At 44.6% G+C, this 21575-nt stretch overlaps 1 protein-coding gene across 1 annotated transcript in view; it reads right to left on the minus strand.

Annotated features, from left to right (window-relative positions):
- LOC121005467 (alpha-2-macroglobulin-like protein 1) overlaps nt 1-21575 on the minus strand; it is a 288965-nt gene that overhangs the window by 185348 nt on the left and 82042 nt on the right. The window contains exon 17 of the mRNA XM_040438235.1: nt 4978-5071. Coding sequence (XP_040294169.1) covers nt 4978-5071 — 94 coding nt within the window. The remainder of the gene's footprint in view (nt 1-4977; nt 5072-21575) is intronic.

The raw sequence follows: 21575 nt of genomic DNA on the forward strand, positions 1-21575 counted from the left end.
ATCCATGCCCACTCTTTGCTTCTGATTAGCGGAAGCTGACTGGAAAGAGAACGACCATGTTGCAGCTGGTATTCCACTACAGCCCTCTGCTGCTCACAAAGCCTGGCCAACATGTAGAACGTGGAGTTCCAGCATGTGCTCACGTCGCACAACAGCCAGTGATCTGGCAATTTCAAGTGCTGCTGCAGCGTTGACAGACCAGCTGAAGCAGTCGATGACTTGCAGAAATGTGCACACACGCGGCGCACCTTCACCAGTAGCTTAGGCAAATTGGAGTATGTTTTAAGAAACCGCTGAACTAGTAAGTTTAAGATGTGGGCTAGGCATGGGATGTGTGTGAGCTTGCCGAGCTCCAAAGCCGCCACCAAGTTACGGCCATGCTGCGGTTGAGTGGGGAGAGCCAGGGCTCAGTCTGGTCTCTTATCCCCTGCAACACCTCTGCGGCGGTGTGCTGTTTGTCCCCTAAGCATTCAGCTTCAGCACGGCCTGTTGACGCTTCCCCACTGCAGTGCTACACTGCTTTCAGCTACCGGCTGATGGTTAACTGGTGCTGCACGCGGATAATTCGGAGGTGGAAGTGGAGGAGGAGGTGGAGGAGGAGAAGTGGTGGTTTGAGCCACTAACCTAGGTGCTGGCGGAAACCTTGATTGAATTAGGGCCCGCAATCCTCGGTGTCGGTAGCACCTGTGCCATCCCAGGGTATGACTCGCTCCCAGCCTCCACAATGTTCACCCAGTGTGCCTTCAGGGAAATGTAGCTTCCCTGGCCAAATGCACTTGTCCATGTGTCAGTGGTTAAGTGGACCTTCCCAGTAACTGCGTTGTGACGTGTGACATTTCGGGACACTTTCGGGACACTTGTTGGTGTAAGGCGGGCATGGCACTCCTCGAAAAATTGTCGTCTGCACTTTCCTCAAAAAAGTGCCATACTGTGGAACACCTACCCCTTGGCAAGGGAAATTTACGCAAGGGGTGCTCTGTTTTGTATGGACCGCATTCTCCCTTTTGCCACCCCACTGCCTCTTCCAGCCTGTTGCCATGCTGCAGATCATTCCCCCTCTGTACTGCTGTCCTCGCTCAACTTTCCACCTTCCCAGGTTGGGTCAGTGACCTCATCGTCCACCACCTCCTCTCCCACTTCCTCACTCTGATCATCCTCTTGATTTGTTGACCTAACCACAACCTCAGTAATTGACAACTGTGTCTCATCCTCTTCATCAACCTCTTAAAACAGTAATTGCAGTTGACTTATTGGCAACTGTGTCTCATCATCATCCACCTTATTAAACTCTAATTGCCGTTCCCCACCGTCATGTTCTTGTGACTGTGGATGCTCAAGAGGTTGGAAATCAGGGCACAAGATCTCATGTCCCTCTTTAAGCGTGCTTGGCGAGAGGGCCAAATCAAATAATGGCGATGAAAAGATCTTCTCGGAATTTCCGAGTGTCGGATCACTTGTTTGGCCAGACTCTCCATGGTGGGAGGAAGGAGGATCAGGGAGAGCATTCTGTTGACCAGATTCTTGGCTACTGAAACTGGACTTTGTGGAAGACAGGGTGGTGCTTAACCGACTGGAAGCATTACCTGCTGCAATCCAACTGACCACCTGGTCGCACTGGTCTGACTTCAAGAGTTTTCTCCTGCGACACCCTGCTAACTGGGACATGAAGATAGGTATCGTGGATAATAGTTTTTCTTGTGCTCTGGCAGAAGGCACAGTTTCAAAGCACCCAGGGCCACGGCCACTGCGTGAACTATCAGCATCAACGCCACTTCCCAGTCCCTTACTGCTCGCCTTGCGCATATTAAATGTTATATGCATGCTTGACACACAAGATGTGGCACTGATGTCACAGTTCACGGCAAGCACAGTATATGGAAAAAGTACGCAAAAGTATGGAAAAAGCAAAATAGATTTCAGTTATAGGTAAGTATGAGAGGCACACTCTCACTAGTTGCTGCACGGAATGAGTATGGGGACAATTGCAATAAAATTGCGTTTTTATTTTATAATTATAAAAAAAAAATGTCAGATATGTTGTTTGAAATGCAATAGTGTAAAAGAGTAACAAAAATAAAGGTAAAAACAAATGGAGGTGGGGGGTCCTCTTTAAGTGTTGGAAGTCTGCATTAGGATTTCTTTACTGGTTACCATAAGGTGCCTAGGAAGGAGCAGTAACAGGCCCCGAAACGCGTTTGATGAAAGGAACTTGAGGGCTATACAAGTCAAAATCATTGGACCACCACCGCTGGAATTTATTTTATGCCACATTCCGCATAACCCGAGACCTAAACTTAACCACGATCTCATACTCCCCAAGCGAATTTCCGCCCTGAATCCAAGGACGAATCACAACCACCTCCGGGAGTGACGTGTTGACTCGCCCTTGTCACGTGGGACGCTACGGCATAGACATAACCGACCACGTGGGACGCCGCGTAGGTCCTTGCAGGGCAAAAGGGATCATGGACGATACGGACGAACAGAACGGCACACAGCGGAGTGGTAATGTACCAAAACCTAATGTTTAAGGATATTTAAAGTGGAACTAACTTTTGTCTTTACAATTTCTTCTATACAACACTCAAAGAACAAGTGAATAACACCAACCTGAACTAACTCTACAGGGTGGGCCATTTATATGGATACACCTTAATAAAATGTGAATGGTTGGTGATATTAACTTCCTGTTTGTGGCACATTAGTATATGTGAGGGGGGAAACTTTTCAAGATGGGTGGTGACCATGGCGGCCATTTTGAAGTCGGCCATTTCAAATCCAACTTTTGTTTTTTCAATAGGAAGAGGGTCATTTGACACATCAAACTTATTGGGAATTTCACAAGATAAACAATGGTGTGCTTGGTTTTAACGTAACTTTACTCTTTCATGAGTTATTTACAAGTTTCTGACCACTTACAAAATGTGTTCAATGTGCTGCCCATTGTGTTGGATTGTCAATGCAACCCTCTTCTCCCACTCTTCACACACTGATAGCAACACCGCAGGAGAAATGCTAGAACAGGCTTCCAGTATCCGTAGTTTCAGGTGCTGCACATCTCGTATCATCTGAAGGCAATCATCTATGCTGTGAAGATACAAGATGTGCAGCACCTGAAACTACGGATACTGGAAGCCTGTGCTAGCATTTCTCCTGCGGTGTTGCTATCAGTGTGTGAAGAGTGGGAGAAGAGGGTTGCATTGACAATCCAACACAATGGGCAGCACATTGAACACATTTTGTAAGTGGTCAGAAACTTGTAAATAACTCATGAAAGAGTAAAGTTACGTTAAAACCAAGCACACCATTGTTTATCTTGTGAAATTCCCAATAAGTTTGATGTGTCACATGACCCTCTTCCTATTGAAAAAACAAATGTTGGATTCAAAATGGCCGACTTCAAAATGGCCGCCATGGACCCACCCATCTTAAAAAGTTTCCCCCCTCACATATACTAATGTGCCACAAACAGGAAGTTAATATCACCAACCATTCACATTTTATTAAGGTGTATCCATATAAATGGCCCACCCTGTATTTATGATATCACTTTACCTTTGGTAATAGCCACTTTGGCAACCATCCTGATCACCTAATGAACTAGCATCATATCTATCATTCAAATAGGCCGAATATTTTTGGTAAATAATCAATGTGTACCGTTCCCCATTTTTAAGAAGTCAAAGTCTATAGCACTATCAACTAAGGTTTTAAATCACACCTAGCACTTTTTGTATTCAGCCAAGACCTGGCACTTTATGTATCCAGCATAGGTTTGTATATCTATGTACTCAGCACGTCTATGTACCCCACCACCATATTGAGCACCTGGCACTTTATGTATTCAGCGTATATATATTTGATGTATTCAGCATTGATGGAAATTATGTATAATCGTACTTAACACACTATATAACAGTTCCACACATTTAGCCAAGTCTAGTGGAGAACACGCTATATTTTAGTATACTCAGCTTATACCCAGCCAGCACTAGGCACCTTATGGTAACCAGCAAAGAAATCCTAATGCAGATTTCCAACACTTAAAGAGAACCCCCCCACCTCCATTTGTTTTTACCTCTATTTTTCTTATTCGTTTACACTATTGTATTTCAAACAACATATCTGACATTTTTTTATTTTTTTTATATTTTTTATAATTATAAAATAAAAACGCAATTTTATTACAATTGTCCCCATACTCATTCCGTGCAGCAACTAGTGAGAGCGTGCCTCTCATACTTACCTATAATTTTATTCCCTTGCATCTAACGGCGTTTGGGTGTGCCGATGATAGAGCACCTCATTCCCTATTACTGAACTGGTGAGCCACTGTATAAGTATTCTATTCGACAAGATTTCAGTTATATTTCTCCAATCTCTGGCCCTGACACACAGAAGGTATTGGACAGATGTCTCTAGTCACTGCAGACACCCTCTATAGAAAAATTATTTAAAATGATGGAAAAAATGTGTACTGTAGCTATAAAATACTGCCAGCCTGCCATCACACACAATAGTCCTTAAAAGGACTTTTGGGTCTTTGAAATGTTTTTCTACTGAATTGATTGCGATCAGACTCCCTACACTCTCTGTCCCTTCTGAAGCGCAGTTCTCCCTGACTACAAATGAGCCAAACATGGATCATCTGGTGCTATATAGCACCCGATGACGTGTTACGGCCAGCCACTGTAATGCCAGTAGCCATACTTGCATGTTTATTGGCTGTATAGCTGCCACAAAACGTGCGGGGAGGAGAATCAAGCATGGTGCTCGAGCATATGCGGTACTCGGCCAAGTACCGCCGTGTGCCAAGCATAGCGATGCTCGAGCTGAATAGCAGTTCGGCCGAGCATGCTCGCTCAACACTACAAATTAGAAATTATATATTGTCAAATCAAAATGTTATAATTAAACTCATTCTAATGTCCTACAGCTCCATAATATAACAAAAAAAGTAAAATTACAGTTTCTTACTATACATCATTGGTTGTTGAAACATCATGCAGTTGGTAGATTTCTTCTCTGGCTGCAGTATTTGTGTATTTGTCAGGACCTTAGTACCAGTCTCCTGTAATCAAGAAAGGGAGAAACATTTAAGGGGACACTCATTTTAAAGACAAATGCAATCCACCGTATTTTTCGCACTATAAGACGCACAGAGGGGGAAAAATAGTGCGTCTTATGGGGCGAATGCTACATTTTGCCGAATTTTCAATGATACGTTGCGCCGCAACGCCGCGCGGCGGGTGTATCAGCTGAGAGGGAGGAGGGGCTGGGGGACGGCATCTGGTTTTATAATGACAGCGGGGCCCGTGCAGTGAGAGTAGCAGAGATGAGGGAGAAGGCAGGCCGGGAGGACGGGCGCTGGCAGCGTGAGTCACTACGTCATGCGCTCACGCCGCCTGCTTCATTCATAAAGTGGGCGGCGCAGGCGCGTGACGTAGTGACTTACGCTGCCAGCGCCCGTCTTCCCGGCCTGCCTCCTTCCTCCTCTCTGCTACTGAGCGATTGTAAGTAATACAGGCGCTGATTACCCTGAATTTTATATATTAACAATGCCTACAATTATAGATAAGATTATATACAGTGAGCGGGGCCCGTGTAGTAGAATACAGTCACTGCACGGGCCCCGCTGTCATTATAAAACCAGATGCGACCCCCACCCCCTGTATTGGGGGTCATTCACACTACAGGGACACTACAGGGATGCTATATACAGTACAGACCAAAAGTTTGGACACACCTTCTCATTCAAAGAATTTTCTTTATTTTCATGACTATGAAAATTGTAGATTCACACTGAAGGCATCAAAACTATGAATTAACACATGTGGAATTATATACATAACAAACAAGTGTGAAACAACTGAAAATATGTCATATTCTAGGTTCTTCAAAGTAGCCACCTTTTGCTTTGATTACTGCTTTGCACACTCTTGGCATTCTCTTGATGAGCTTCAAGAGGTAGTCCCCTGAAATGGTTTTCACTTCACAAGTGTGCCCTGTCAGGTTTAATAAGTGGGATTTCTTGCCTTATAAATGGGGTTGGGACCATTAGTTGCGTTGAGGAGAAGTCAGGTGGATACACAGCTGATAGTCCTACTGAATAGACTGTTAGAATTTGTATTATGGCAGGAAAAAAGCAGCTAAGTAAAGAAAAACGAGTGGCCATCATTACTTTAAGAAATGAAGGTCAGTCAGTCAGCCGAAAAATTGGGAAAACTTTGAAAGTAAGGGCTATTTGACCATAAAGGAGAGTGATGGGGTGCTGCGCCAGATGACCTGGCCTCCACAGTCACCGGACCTGAACCCAATCGAGATGGTTTGGGGTGAGCTGGACCGCAGAGTGAAGGCAAAAGGGCCAACAAGTGCTAAGCATCTCTGGGAACTCCTTCAAGACTGTTGGAAGACCATTTCAGGGGACTACCTCTTGAAGCTCATCAAGAGAATGCCAAGAGTGTGCAAAGCAGTAATCAAAGCAAAAGGTGGCTACTTTGAAGAACCTAGAATATGACATATTTTCAGTTGTTTCACACTTGTTTGTTATGTATATAATTCCACATGTGTTAATTCATAGTTTTGATGCCTTCATAGTCATGAAAATAAAGAAAACTCTTTGAATGAGAAGGTGTGTCCAAACTTTTGGTCTGTACTGTATGTGTCATCCACAGATCCCCCCATAACAGTGTCACCCACAGATCCCCCATAACAGTGTCACCCACAGATCCCCCATAACAGTGTCACCCACAGATCCCCCATAACAGTGTCCTCAACAGATCCCCCATAATAGTGTCAGCCACAGACCACCATTAGTTCAAAACCCACCAAAAGCACAACTTTTGGTTCAAAATATTTTTTTGCTTATTTTCCTCCTCAAAAACCTAGGTGCGTCTTATTGGCAGGTGCGTCTTATAGGGTGAAAAATACGGTATTTTAGTAATTATTTTAGGATAGAGAAAGATTTGTCATTGAGGTTCGGCTGGTTTCACATTTGTATTTGCAATTCCAGTTTCTTGCTCTGTCATAAGAGCAGATAAAAAGAATTCAAAATCTCATGGATGGCTCATATGACAGACACCGACGTCATCAATTGGACCACTTTGCATGAACAGAGACTTATTGACAAGAAGTCCAAAAAATCTAATTTCTCTTGAAGCAAAATCAATACATCTCAGCATGCAACAAAAACCTTTGACAGGCTGCAATGCACATTGCAAGCACTGGCTGGCTCCACACAAATACAGTCCTGATCAAAAGTTTAAGACCACTTGAAAAATGGAAAAAAATCATATTTAGCATAGCTGGATCTTAACAAGGTTCCAAGTAGAGCTTCAACATGCAACAAGAAGAAATGGGAGTGAGACAAAACATTTTTGGAGCTTTCAATTTAATGAAAACAACGAATAAACTGAAACAGGCTGTTTTTTAGCTGATCAACAGTTTAGGACCACACCTCCAAAAAAAAACGAAACCCCCTAAAACAGAAATCTAACTTCCAAACATGAACTCAGTAATGAGTAGCTCCGCCGTTATTTTTTATCACTTCAAAAATTTGTTTTGGCATGCTTGATGCAAGCGTTTCCATGAGGTGAGTGGGAACATTTCTCCAAGTGGTGAAGACGGCCGCACGAAGGCCATCTACTGTTTGGAACTGTTGTCCATTTTTGTAAACTTCCCTTGCCATCCATCCCCAAAGGTTCTTAATTGGATTTACATCAGGGCAACACGCAGGATGGGCCAAAAGAGTGATGTTATTCTCCTGGAAGAAGTCCCTTGTCCTGCGGGCATTGTGTACTGTAGCGTTGTCCTGTTGAAAAACCCAGTCGTTACCACACAGACGAGGGCCCTCAGTCATAAGGAATGCTCTCTGCAACATCTGGACATAGCCAGCGGCCGTTTGACGCCCCTGCACTTCCTGAAGCTCCATTGTTCCACTGAAGGAAAAAGCACCCCAGACCATCATGGCGCCCCCTCCACTGTGGCGCGTAGAAAACAACTCAGGTGGGATCTGCTTTTCATGCCAGTAACGTTGGAAACTATCAGGACCATCAAGGTTACATTTTTCTCATCCGAGAATAAAACTTTCTTCCACCTTTGAATGTCCCATGTTTGGTGCTCTCTTGCAATGTCCAAATGAGCAGTTCTGTGGCGTTCAAGAAGACCAGGTCTTTGAAGACGTTTTTTGTTTTTAAAGCCCTTCAGTCTCAGATGCCGTTATGGGTTATGGGGCTGCAGTCAGCACCAGTAAGGGCCTTAATTTGGGTCGAGGATCGTCAAGTGTCTTGACGGACAGCCAATTGGATCCTCCGGATCAGTGCTGATGACATTTTTTGGGGTCTTCCACTTGACTTTTTGGTTCCATAACCCTCAGGATCATTTAAGAATTTAAGAAATTCCAAATGTCTTACTGCGTCCCACCTCAGCAGCGATTGCACGCTGTGAGAGACCCTGCTTATGCAGTTCAACAACCCGACCACATTCAAAAAGGGAGAGTTTTTTTGCCTTTGCCATCACAACGTGTGACTACCTAACAGAAAATGACAATGAATCCACATCTTTGCACAGATTTGGCCTTTTAAAGGCATGTGGTCCTAAACTTTTGATCAGCTGAAAAACAGCCTGTTTCAGTTTATTCGTTGTTTTCATTAAATTGAATGCTCAAAAAATGTTTTGTCTCACTCCCATTTCTTCTTGTTGCATGTTGAAGCTCTACTTGGAACCTTGTTAAGATCCAGCCATGCTAAATATGATTTTTTGCCATTTTTCAAGTGGTCTTAAACTTTTGATCAGGACTGTATATACAACATAGATAACTTGTGACAGAACATTGTGAAATTGTGTTATTGTTTTAAAATGTGAATTCAACTTTTTGAGAATGAATAAGCCTACACAGGCTAAGTGAATATATATATTTATTAAGTGTGATTACACAAACAATCCGAATGGGATCCTGGGCATTCGCCGGATTCTAATAATCTGCAGGTGGATTATTAGTGGTTGCACGTGTTGTGGAAATCTGCTATGAGCTGTTAGTGGGGCTGTGATAGGCTTGGTAGAATCTAGCAATGTTCTTTTCAGAATTGTAGAACTGAGCAGATTCAAATGAAAATTTGTAAGACTTTGTGTAGTCGGAGATTGCAGATTGTGGACATCAGAGCTCCTTTGATTTTGAGGGGGTTTCTCATGAGTTGGAAGACAGAGCAGTGTCAAGATTTAAGACAGAGTTAATTTATGACACTAGCAAGAGAAAGCATCCAAATGTCTACAGTCAGAAAGGCACTTGTGTTAAATTTTCAGAAATGAACTGTTTAAGTTTTGTTTTGTTACCCTAATGCTGTGTGTGTGTCCGAGTGTGAGATTGTGAAACAGCTCTTATTGCATGAACACTGTTATTTTGCTGTTTGGCCACAGGAGGCCGTTGTTTCCCCACACAGCTAAACAGACTGCTCAGATTTAAATATTCATAGGAGGTGGAGCTGTGTGTCTAGAGGAAGGAAGCTGGCATCCATCTTAGTTGCAGACTTGAAAAGTGTGTGAAAGAAGAAATCCAGCTACATCCTAGTGTGGAATCACCCTTTTGCGACTAGGACTGCAGCCAAGTGAAGCTGATTGTGTCAAGGACCCGGCTCTCGTCCATGAGAAGGAGTACAGCTGCCAGAATCACTGATGAGAGCTTCAGAGCAAAACAACGGACCCTGCGGTACCGCACATGTGTTGGATCAGCCTTTGTTCAGTTCGCAGTCACCAGCTGAAGCAAAGCAGACCCGGGTTGGTAAAACAGAGCGTGCACGCATATCAATATAAAATTGGCGCCTTAATACTAGAGACTGAGATCAAACCTGACGGTAGTTAGTTAGTTTTGCTGAGTGGCAAGCTACCAAGTATTGCTGTTTGTTTATCACAAAGATTTATTACTTAAAGTTTTGGTTCACTCCAGAGAACAGAGAGGACTTCACCATAATCTCCAGTTACTCCAGTGTGTGTATCGGGAGTGATATATATTAGGCACGTGCCACATTACCAGTTTTGTTGAAAAGGGAGGGGGAAATCACTGTATAGGCCGGTAAGATTGTAAGCTGCTGTGTCGCACCGTGGGCTAGCCTGTATCTCACACACACTATTGTTCCTGTTCTTCAGGGTAATAACAGGTATGCGAGGCAGAGTTAACTCTGCTCGCAGTAGGTAAATTGTGCAAGTGTTTTCCGGCTACCATCATAGGGCGCCGTGCTGTTCGACACAGGGGTCTCAGCCTCCGGGCTGAGTGTATGCAATCTGATTTAATGTTCACTGCATTTGGGAGTGTGTTTGATAGCCTGTAACAGTAAAACAAAGTCTGTTCTACAAGAGCTGGTGTCAGAGTCGATTTCCTTGTTCGTGACTTCACTGTATCTTGGGGAACCCACCCCGCTACACAGCTTACATGAGTAGGAAAGACCTGCGGCCATAGCATTAGAGATTAGAGCAGTAAAGGATGGTAAGTGTGTACATCAGGGACTGTTTATCAGTTAATAATGCATAAGTATTGTAACTAGCAAGGGCGTTGCTAGGTTAAAACATTCGGGGCCTGTGTCGCTGATGTTTTGTCCCAGCCCCCGAATGTACTGCCTGCCAGATAGATACAACTGTAAGTCCTCAGGACAGCAATACAATTGAATCTAATGCCCTGCAAGAGCTGAAGGACCGGTGATGACATCACAGTCCATGTGATCAGTTCTAAATGCAGTAGCTAAAAAGGACCTGCGATGATGTCACCATCATGTGACCAGTGCAGGAGAGGACGGTTCAGCAGTGAAGAGAAGTCCTGAGAAGAAGCTGTGGTGAGGTCTGTACATGAGGAGAGGTAAGTGAAGGGGTAGATTACTCAGTGTGAGAGGCAGAGCAATGATGGGAGTTGTGGTTATTTAACTGGGACTGTATGTTAGGGCTGAAGGGAGGGAAGTTATTTACATGGGACAGTGGGGTGGAGTGATCTTATTTACATGGGACTGAAAGTTGAGGGGGTGATGTTGTTTACATGGGAATACATGTTGGAGGTGGCTGTGGGACGAAGTGATATTATTTACATGGGACTGAATGTTGAGGGGTAATGCTATTTACATGGGACTGTATGTTGGAGGTGGCTGGGGAGGGGGTGATTTTATTTGCATGGGAGTGTATATTGGAGGGGGCAGGAGAGATGATGTGATGTTATTTACATGGGACTGTATTTTGGAGGGGGCTGTAGACAGAGAGGGATATTATTTCCATGGGACTGTATATTGGAGGGGGCTGGAGAGATGGTGTGATGGTATTTACATGGGACTCTATGACGGGGAAGGAAAAATATGTTATTTATATGGGACTGTATGGTGGAGGGGCTGAGGAATTATAATGTCTGAGGACAGTAAATGGAAGAATATAACTACAGGGGGCACTGCAAGGGGCAATATAAATACTGGGGGAACTTCAGGGTGAGCATTATAACAGTAGGGGGCATTATAAATACTGGGGGCACAGTGGGGGGGGGGGGGGCATTTTAAATCCAGGGGACATTAGGCGTTCTTATTACTACTGGGGGCTCTACAGGAGGGACTTATAGTTCCGCATTATTTCTACTAAAAGCACTATGGGGGGGGGGCCTTATTACTACTGAGGGGTCTGTAGAGAGCTTTATTACCACTGGGGGAACAATAGGGGGCCTTATTTTACTGGGGGCTCTGTAAGGGCATTATTAATACTGCAGGGCTCTTCTACTAATGGGGGCACTCTTGAGGAGCACTATCACTGTTGGGGGCAGTATTGCTAATGAGGGCATTCTAGAAGGGAATTACTATTGGTGGGACTATGAGGAGTAATATTACTATGGGGGGCACTCATGTGAGGAGGCTAAGATGTCTATGCGTCACAGTCTGCAGAGACGAGGCGGCTGATAGAAGTTGTCCGGACCAAATGGAGAAGATGATGAAAGAGAAGATCTACATCGGAGGAGACGTCACCTGGGAGGCCCTGGATGTGCTGCTGTATAGCAAGTACAGCAAAATGTCTTCAGTGCTAGTGTTTACCGTGACGAAGGGGGGAGGGTTGAGGGGAAGGGTGGTTGGTCGACTCAGAAAAAATTGGCCATATGCATTGGGGCTTGGGTCCCGGATCTTTTAAGACCCTAGCAACGCCCCTGGTACCTAGTGTCTGCCAATAGATGCGTGGCTAGCACTAAGAATATGAAGATGAAGATGTTAGGAAAATATTTCTGTTGAAATAGTTCTGGTTTCTAGTCTGTGGGAAGATATTCTGATGAGAAAATTTTGAGTAAGTATTGTCTGGTAAATCTATGAAGTAAAAATGTTAGGAATAAAGTGCCCTCGAAGAATGCCCTACCTTTAAAACAAGGGTTGGTTTGTCTGGGCTGTTAAGGGACATGGACACATAGACAGTGGTATTTCATGGTCCCATCCCTCTTCTAGTCTAATTGCATAGCTCTGATTTTCTCCTTTTGCTGAAGGATGTGTCTCAGGAAAGTTGTATGAATAATTGACCTATAGCCATTTTTTGTGCGTGCAATACACCTTCTTTGTATCCGTGGAACAGAAATACAATAGTAAATCAGTCTGTTAATTCTGTGGGTGACATAAACCCATTTTTAGGGTGCAAAATACCTCCTTTGCATTTGTGACACAGAAATATAATAGTTAATCTGTCTGTTAATTCTATCAGTGATATAAACCAATTTTTTGGGGTGCAAAACACCTCCTTTGAACCCGTGACACAGAAATACAATAGTTAATCTGGCTGTCAGTTTTGTGGGTGCCTTCAAAGAATGAGGAGAACATCAAATAAGGGCCGTGGCCGTGTTGCTGCTGGTGTTGGTGGGTCTCCTGCTGCAGGGAGAGGATATTGTCAGTGCCAGCTATGCGCACAAATGATACACCCTCCTCTGGTGCACGCAGGCGACAGGACGTTCTGCGACATTTTGTAGGCCTGAATACCGCTCCACGAATGCTGAGGCTAGAACATTTAGATGGCTGCCAGTGCCTCACCCCCTTGCACACCAGCCAAGCAGTCTGAGCCCCAAGTTATGCAGCAGTCACTTATGCTTTTTGATGGCTTTGCTGGCTGGGGTTCCGTGGGCCATCCACCAACCCTGCCCCAGAAGTGGAAGATGCCCAACCACTTATGTTTGAGGATAAGAATCACCGTTTCTGATGACGATGACGACACACAGGTGTCAACTGCTGCGGCTTTCTGCAGTGTACAGACTGGCAAGGAGGGCAGGGGTGAAGAGTGGGTGGAAGATGATGTGGAGTATTCTGTCTCTGCATCGGTTGTACCTGCTACAAGCTTCTTGTAGACCCAGTCTGTAAGGATGTGTGCGGCAGGTTGAATGATGACTTTAACAGATAGCTTACTCAATGAATAAAGATTCCAGAGGTGTTTTCCAATGCTTCTTTATGCTTCAAGGTAGCAAGGATAAGAACATAGAGGCTTTTTCATAGGTAAATTTCTAATGAAGTTACACAGCTCCCACACTCTGCAGTCTCTTCATAACAACTATACAAAATGGAGTTACAGCAGGAAATGGAGGGTGGGAACAACCAACTAGCCAGAAACAGCAGGGGTGTAAGGATCATACCAAATAATATAGTAACATAACATGTAATAACAACTGCTAGACAGTAAAAGCTGCGTGGCAGCACACTTGAATTCCTGGTATCGCGAGATACCACTATACACTACATTATTTTCTTTTAACATACTATTAACATTGCATACAGTAATATGCTATTTAACCTTCTCAAGTCTATAGGCTAGCTATATTAAAGGTTTAAGCGACATAACGCTGAATCAGAATTTTTGGAAGCAGGCATAATTAGGACTGTCTCGGTGACTGGTCTCAGGAAGGTTTTTGATGCCCCATCCTTAGCAATCCTGACTTCCACACTTCAGACTCTTCCATCATCACTGGTAATGGCCTATGTAATAAGTCCAACTGGCCACTGGATCCGGTGAGCTTGCTGGTCTTTTAGCAGGACCAGGTATCCTTCCTTTAAGTTAGGCTTCTGGGTTTGCCACTTTTTACATCCTTGAAGAAGTGTCAGGTATTCCTTCATCCATCTGTCCCAGAAACAATCTGCAAGGTATTGATCGTATCTCCAGTGACGTTTATATATGTCTTTTTCATCGAAGATACCCTTTGGCGCTGGAATCTGTCCAATCTTCCGGCTCAATAATGTAGCTGGAGTTAAGATAGTCAGAAATTTTGGGTCTCTAGATACGGCGGTCAACGGTCTTGAGTTGATTATTGCTGCAACCTCAGCAAGAAATGTGGTGAGCACTTCATGGGTAAGGCGTGAAGAACTCACATCAAGCAACATTGAATCCAGTATGCGCCTTGCCATCCCAATCATGCGTTCCCATGCTCCGCCCATGTGTGAAGAGTGTGGTGGTTTGAATTTCCACACGCAGCCTTGATCACTCAAATAACTTCCAACTTGTTGTCGGTCTATCTGTAACTCTCTACAAGCACCAATGAAGTTAGTTCCACAATCCGATCTCAACATCTTCACAGGATCTCTTAGAGCAAGAAATCTCCTTAGAGCATTGATAAAACTCGAAGTGTCCATTGACTCGATTACTTCGATATGTACAGCTCTTACACTTAAGCAGGTGAACATTACAGCTCATCTTTTGCTGTTGACTTGACCACCACGAGTTCTTCTAGCCGTTACTGTCCATGGTCCAAATATATCGATTCCGACATATGCAAAAGGTGTATCTTCACTCAGTCTGTCTGCGGGTAGGTCAGCCATTTGTTGATACTGCTGTCTACCTCTTAACTTCTGACATTTGACACAGTTGTGAATGATCGTGGCTATTTGTCTTTTCACTCCAACTAGTGTCTTCCTTGATGTCTGACTCTCTCGTGGTAATGCCGGACAATCAAGGTTGCCAAATGGTGGCTTCTTGGTACTATCAAGGGGTTCTGTTCTCTTCTTGGCAAGTTTGACTTATTTAGTCATCCACCGACTCGTAGCATGCCCTCATTGTCGATTATTGGGTTCAGTTTGAATATTGGGCTACTCTTTGAGACTGGTTTATTGCCTCTCAAGCACTTAATCTCTTCTGCAAAGACTTCTTCTTGCACAAGACGTATGACGAATAACTCTGCCTTCTTATACTCTAACGCATTGGGTGACTCCTTGCAGGTGTGCCATCCATGACAAGACGTCTGCGCAATATGACTCAATCTTGTTATAGTCTTCACCAATCTTTTCCAAGAAGAGAAATGTTCAAAACGTCTCACTTCCAAGTTTCTTCTTGAACAGATGTTGGAACTCAATGTTATTACTTCAGGGCGGATTTCTGGATCAGTATCTGGATCCACCAGGTGGAAATCGATATCTTCTGTTGAGTTTGTAGAAGACTGGTCTGTTAAAAACTTGGGTCCTAAAAACCAAATGGTTTGCGTGAGGACAACTGCTGGCACTGACCTCGTAGCAATATCTGCGGGATTCAAACCAGTCGGGACATAGTTCCATTGTTCAGGTCTACTGATTTTCCTTATTCGTTCTACCCTGTTAGCCACATACACATAGAACCTCCTTACACTGTTGCATATCTAGCCAAGTACGACTTTGCTGTCAGTGTAGTACTTAACCTGATCAATTTCAGCGTCCATTTCATTTTGCAGGAATTCTGCGACTTCGACAGCTAGGGTTGCGCCACACAATTCTAATCTTGGAATAGTGTGAGCAGGTTTTGGAGCTAACTTGGCTTTTCCTAGTAGAAAACCGACATAGGATCTCCCGGAGGGATCTATGATCTTGAGATAAGCCACAGCCACTATAGCCTCGGTAGATGCATCACAAAAGATGTGAATCTCTTTCCTCAGACTTCTTGAAATTGAAGTGGGTGAATAGCAGCGTGGGATATTAAGTTCTTCCAGTACTTTCATGGAGTTTCTCCATTTCTCCCATTTAGGCAGTAGGTCTACTGGCAGAGGGGCATCCCAATCTGTCACTCTCTCAGTAAGCTGGCGAAGTATGGATCTCCCTTGGACGGTAACTGGAGTCACAAAGCCTAGGGGATCGTAAAGGCTATTAACAGTTGACAGGACTCCTCGTCTGGTGAATGGCTTCTTGGTGTCAGAGACCTGAAAGGTGAATGTGTCTGAAGTTATATTCCAGAGAAGACCGAGACTCCTCTGAGTGGGTAGGGCATCTACTCCCAAGTCCAAATCCTTCAAATCCTTAGCATGATCTTCTGGATTGAAAGACCTCATTACTTCACTGCTATTAGATGCAATCTTATGAAGCCTTAAGTTAGCAGTCAACAGGAGCTGTTGAGTTCTTTTTATCAGATTGACGGCTTTTCAGGTGTTGAAAAGGATTTCAGGCCATCGTCTACATAAAAATCTCTCTCAATAAATTGCCTGGTGTCAGATCCGAATTCCTTTTCACCTTCCTGTGCTGTTCTTCTCAGTCCATAAGTTGCCACGGCAGGAGATGGACTATTTCCAAAGACATGGACTATCATGCGATAATCTATCACCTGATCATTAATGTCATTGTTGCGGTGCCACAAGAACCTGAGATAATTTCTGAGGTCCTCTTTGACTATGAAACAGTGGAACATCTGTTGGACGTCAGCTGTCACGGCAATTGGTTCCTTCCTAAACCGCATCAACACTCCTACAAGGTTGTTCGTTAGATTTGGACCAGTTAGAAGAACGTTATTTGAAGAGGTTCCCTGAAACTGACTGCTTAAGTCAAAGACTATTCTGATTAGCCCTGGTTTACGAGGATGGTAGACTCCAAAGGATAGAAGGTACCAGCATTCTTCACCTTCCATAAGGTCTGGTGCTGGCTCAGCGTGAAGGTTATATAAAATCTTCTGCATAAATGCTAGAAAGTGCTCTTGCATCTCAGGTTTGTTACAGAGAGTTTTCTTAAGTGCAGCAAATCTGGTTAAAGCTTGTTCTCGATTGTTAGGGAGAGTAAGCCTTGGTACTCGGAAGGGTAATGGAGCTACCCAACTGTTGGAATTGTCCTTGAAGAACTCTTCATCCATAATCTTGATGAACTCCTTGTCTTCGACTGAAGGGGCAATCTTATTGTCATCACAAGTAGTCAGGTACACTGAATCACCGAGGTCCTTCTGAGAAGTGAGCTTACAGTTTATACCTTGGAGTGCTTGATATGGAACTTCGTTTTTAAAATCAAGTCTTTCCTTCACATAATTGTGCAGTGGACATTTCATCAACCGATAGGCAACATTAGATTTGTAGGAAGCTACATCCAAGAGCCTGTGAGATTGAGCTAAACAGACTTCTCCTATTATCACCCATCCAAGATCAAGTTTCTGGGCTTGAGGAGCATCATCTGGACCGTTACATAACTCTCTTATTTTATGAACTTTAGGAATGTCTCTCCCTAGTAGAATCAAAATCTTAACATCCTTGTCAAGTGGTGGAATGCAGTCAGCAATGTGGCTCAAATGAGGGTGATGACGTGCAACCTCTGGTGTGGGGATTTCTTCTCTATTGTTCGGTAGCTGATCACATTCGATTAGAGTTGGAAGAGGAAACTCTATGTCCTCATATTCTGATGCCACTATGAAGCCATGGGCTCTTCTTCCAGAAGTATTGATCGTTCCTGCACATGTCTGCAAGGTATAGGACCAGGTCTCTCCACGAATGTTGAATAGGTCAAAGAATTTTGTACTGGCCAATGAGCGATTGCTCTGATCATGAATTTTGTGGACATCCTTCAGGGAAAACCCTTACAAGACATATCTTGCTACAAGACTTGCTATGAAGCCCTTCTCCACATACCTCTGTACACCTTGTGGTTACGGGGTTGGCACGTTGCTCAGTTCTCTCCCCGCCATCATCTGATGTAGTCTTGGGGTTGCTGCCGGGTGAAGGTTTTCTTTTGAACAGGTCTGAATGAAGAGCGTCCACATGTTTGGCACTGTTACACAGGGAACATCTGATGTGATCTTACAGTCTCTAGCTAAATGATCGAAGGATGCACAACACTTGAAACAGATATTATGCTCTTTGAGAAATGACTTGCGCTCTTCAATAGGCTTGTCCTTGAATGCACGACATTTGGAGAGAGAATGTGGCGCATTATGAATAGGACACTGTTGATTAAGATTGCTTGCCTTAATGTCTGTAGCCAAGACGTTAGTAGGTGTGTGTAGTTGACCAGCTTGATTTGGCAACACGTTGCCTTCTGAATCACTTGCTGGATGATTATGAGAAGAATCTCCAACTGTAGGTGGGACTGTATTGTCGTGGTTCTGGGTTAAGACAAACTGTAGGGTCCTTTCAACAGGGTCTTGACAAGCAGCCAAGCTGGGACAAGCTGCTCCTTCTTCCAATAGGGCTTGTTCCAAGACAGATAATTCAGCTAAGGCTATTTCTTTATTCTTCTGAAGGATTTCTAGCTGAGCCTCTGTTTCTGCTTGAATGCGTTTAGCTTCTGCTTTGATGGCTGCTTCTCTTTCAGAACAGGCGGCTTGAACCTGGGCTGCTGCAACCTTCTGACGAGCTTTGACTATTTGTTCGCTCAGTGTTGACCTTACAGAGCAGGACCGCAGTGACTTAGAAGAGGATTTATGATAGGAGTGGGCAGATCTAGATGATTTTCCTGAGTGTCTGGAAGAAGCAGATTTACAGGATGTAGTTTTATGTAGCTGTGCTAATCTACCTTCTATCTGTGTCTTTGCTTCAAGATATGTGTTATGCCTCTGCTGCTGGTCAGTAGAAGTAAAGTCCTTTAATTCCAATGCAGCTTTCTCTATGTTGGAATGAGACAATAGGGAATAGTACTTCTCAGAAAGTCTTTTATAATTCTCAAATGCCTTCTTAACCCTTGAGAAAGCAGTGTTCAATTGCTCAGAATTGTTGCTAGTTTCATTAGTGGCTGTTACACAACTTAAAGTCTTCTCCCATAATGCAGTCAGGTTACTAGACGTTTCTTCCTTACTTGCTTCATAAGCCTCCCTTGCCTTCAAGGATGGATGAGGGGCTCTAGAAGGACGAGCAGAATGAAGCAAGGAGTCTGCTTTATCTTGATTAAATACAGGTAACTCTGTGGGATCTCTGTCAGACATAATGACAAGTGCTGTAGTTTTGGTATCTTGTAGGTAGTGGCTCTGTAGGTAGTGACTTCTGTTAGTAAGCAGGCTGAGCTGAGGAGCTGGATATTTGTGACAATGAGCTAGCTAGTTCTGCAACTGGTTCCGACTGGATAGCTCAGCTCAGTGCACAGTTCACTATCACTTTATACAGTTATTTCAGTAGATTCAGGTATTGGATTCACAACCCAAACAGCTTGACAATGATGAATCCTTGGGACTTGATATAGCTATGATACACAGTCCTTGCACAGTTCAAAAGGTACGTATGGCTCCCCAATAAAGGCAAAACTTGTATAAGCTGGTATTACTAGAGAAATGGGTCCACAGCACAGACCAGCAATCCCTGGCCCTGTAGGGGAGCATTCAGTAGGTGGCTGGCTTCATAGGCAGAGTAATGCTTCTGGTGACTGCGGCAGTGACACACAGGCATTGACTTTCAGTGCACAGCCTGAAGATGGCTTCCTGTCTTTGGGTGTTTGTTCTTCACATAGGCGCGTGGTTACTCACGTTTCTGAAGTTGCAGAGATAGCCATGTGATGGATTCTTCTGGAAATTTACTATTCTGTCTCAGCATCGGTTGTACCTGCTTGACAAGCTTCTTGTAGACCCAGTCTGTAAGGATGTGTGCGGCAGGTTGAATGATGACTTTAACAGATACCTTACTCAATGAATAAAGACTCCAGAGGTGATTTTCAATGCTTCTTTATGCTTCAAGGTAGCAAGGATAAGAACATAGAGGCTTTTTCATAGGTAAATTTCTAATGAAGTTGCACAGCTCCCGCACTCTGCAGTCTCTTCATAACAACTATACAAAATGGAGTTACAGCAGGAAATGGAGGGTGGGAACAACCAACTAGCCAGAAACAGCAGGGTTGTAAGGATCATACCAAAAAATATAGTAACATAACATGTAATAACAACTGCTAGACAGTAAAAGCTGCGTGGCAGCACATGGAGAATGATGAGGTCCTAGACCCCACATGGAATCAAGGTCATCTGAGTGATGTATGCAGTTCGGAGGAAGAGATGGTGGTCATGCAGCACCAGCTGCACAGCAAAAGAGGGTGCAAAAGCAGAGCAGTCGGCCCCTAGCCAGTATGCCTGCTACTTCCCAACGCGCCGAGGGACAGAGCACACCAAAGCCAGCTCAAAGGAGTTCCCTGGCGTGGCAGTTCTTCAGGCAATGTGCTGACGACAAAACATGGGTGGTTTCCACGCTGTGCAGTCAGAGCCTGAAGCGAGGCATAAATGTTCTAGCCCTAAGCACCACCTGCATGACCATGCATCCAAATGCAAAGCACGAGCTGCAGTTGAGTAGACACCTGAAACACCACAAAAGATCAGAGGCTCCTCCTGATCCCGCTTCTGCTGCTGTCTTGGCATCTTCATCCCCCTCTGGAGTGACAGTAGCACCTGCCACCCGCAAACGGAGGATGTGGCAGCAACACCACCACCACTGTCACCATCAGCAAGCATCTCCACACTGTCCTATGGAAGCGTTCAGCTGTCCATCCGCCAAACACTGGAGAAAAAGAGGAAGTACCCCCATACCCACCCGCGAGCCCTGGCCCTTAATGCCAGCATTTCAAAATTCCTGGCCTTTGAAATGCTGCCATTCCATCTGGTGGAGACAGACAGCTTTAAAAACCTTAGGGCGGTGGCTGTCCCACAGTACGTGGTTCTCAACTGCCACTACTTTTCCAGGTGGGCCATCCATGCCCTGCACGAACAAGTGGCAAACAAAATCAGGTGTGCGCTGCGCAGCGTCATCAGTGGCAAGGTGGACCAGTAAGAACGGGCAGGGACGTTATATCTCTCTAACTGCCCACTGGGTGAATGTAGTGGCGCTGGGCCTGAGGTGGAAAGCAGTTTGGTGCAACCGAGGATTGCTGGACGTTTCTCTGTGCCTCCCGTTGCCTCATCCTACGCTGCTTCCTCCTCTACTGCCTCCTCATCCAGTCAGAGTAACACCTGCACAACCAACTTCAACACAGCCAGTGGAAAATGACAGCAGGCTGTTCTAGAACTCATCTGTTTGGGGGAAAAATCCCACACTGCGCAGGAGCTGGGGATGGGCATGGAAGAACAGACCGATAAGTGGTTGGTGCCGCTGAGTCTCAAGCCCCACCTGGTGGTGTGTGATAACGGTCAAAATCTCGTAGCAGCTCTGGGCCTAACCGGTTTGACGCACATCCCTTGCCTGGCGCATGTGCCGAATTTGGTGGTGCAGAGGTTTCTGAAAATGACCCCAAGATGTCAGAGCTGCTGCAGAAAGTATTCAGGCGCTTTCGGCCCTCTCACCCTGCTGCTGCCCGCCTGTCTATGCTGCAGCATAACTTCTGCCCTCCTGCTCACTACATCATATGTAAAGTACCCACCAGGTGGAACTCTACCTTGCACATGCTGAAGAGACTGTGAGATAGTAGAGTTTCAGCTGCGGCACGCATGGG

The sequence above is a fragment of the Bufo bufo genome, chromosome 6 (genome assembly GCF_905171765.1).
Source record: "Bufo bufo chromosome 6, aBufBuf1.1, whole genome shotgun sequence".
In the NCBI taxonomy this organism is placed as follows: Eukaryota; Metazoa; Chordata; class Amphibia; order Anura; family Bufonidae; genus Bufo; species Bufo bufo.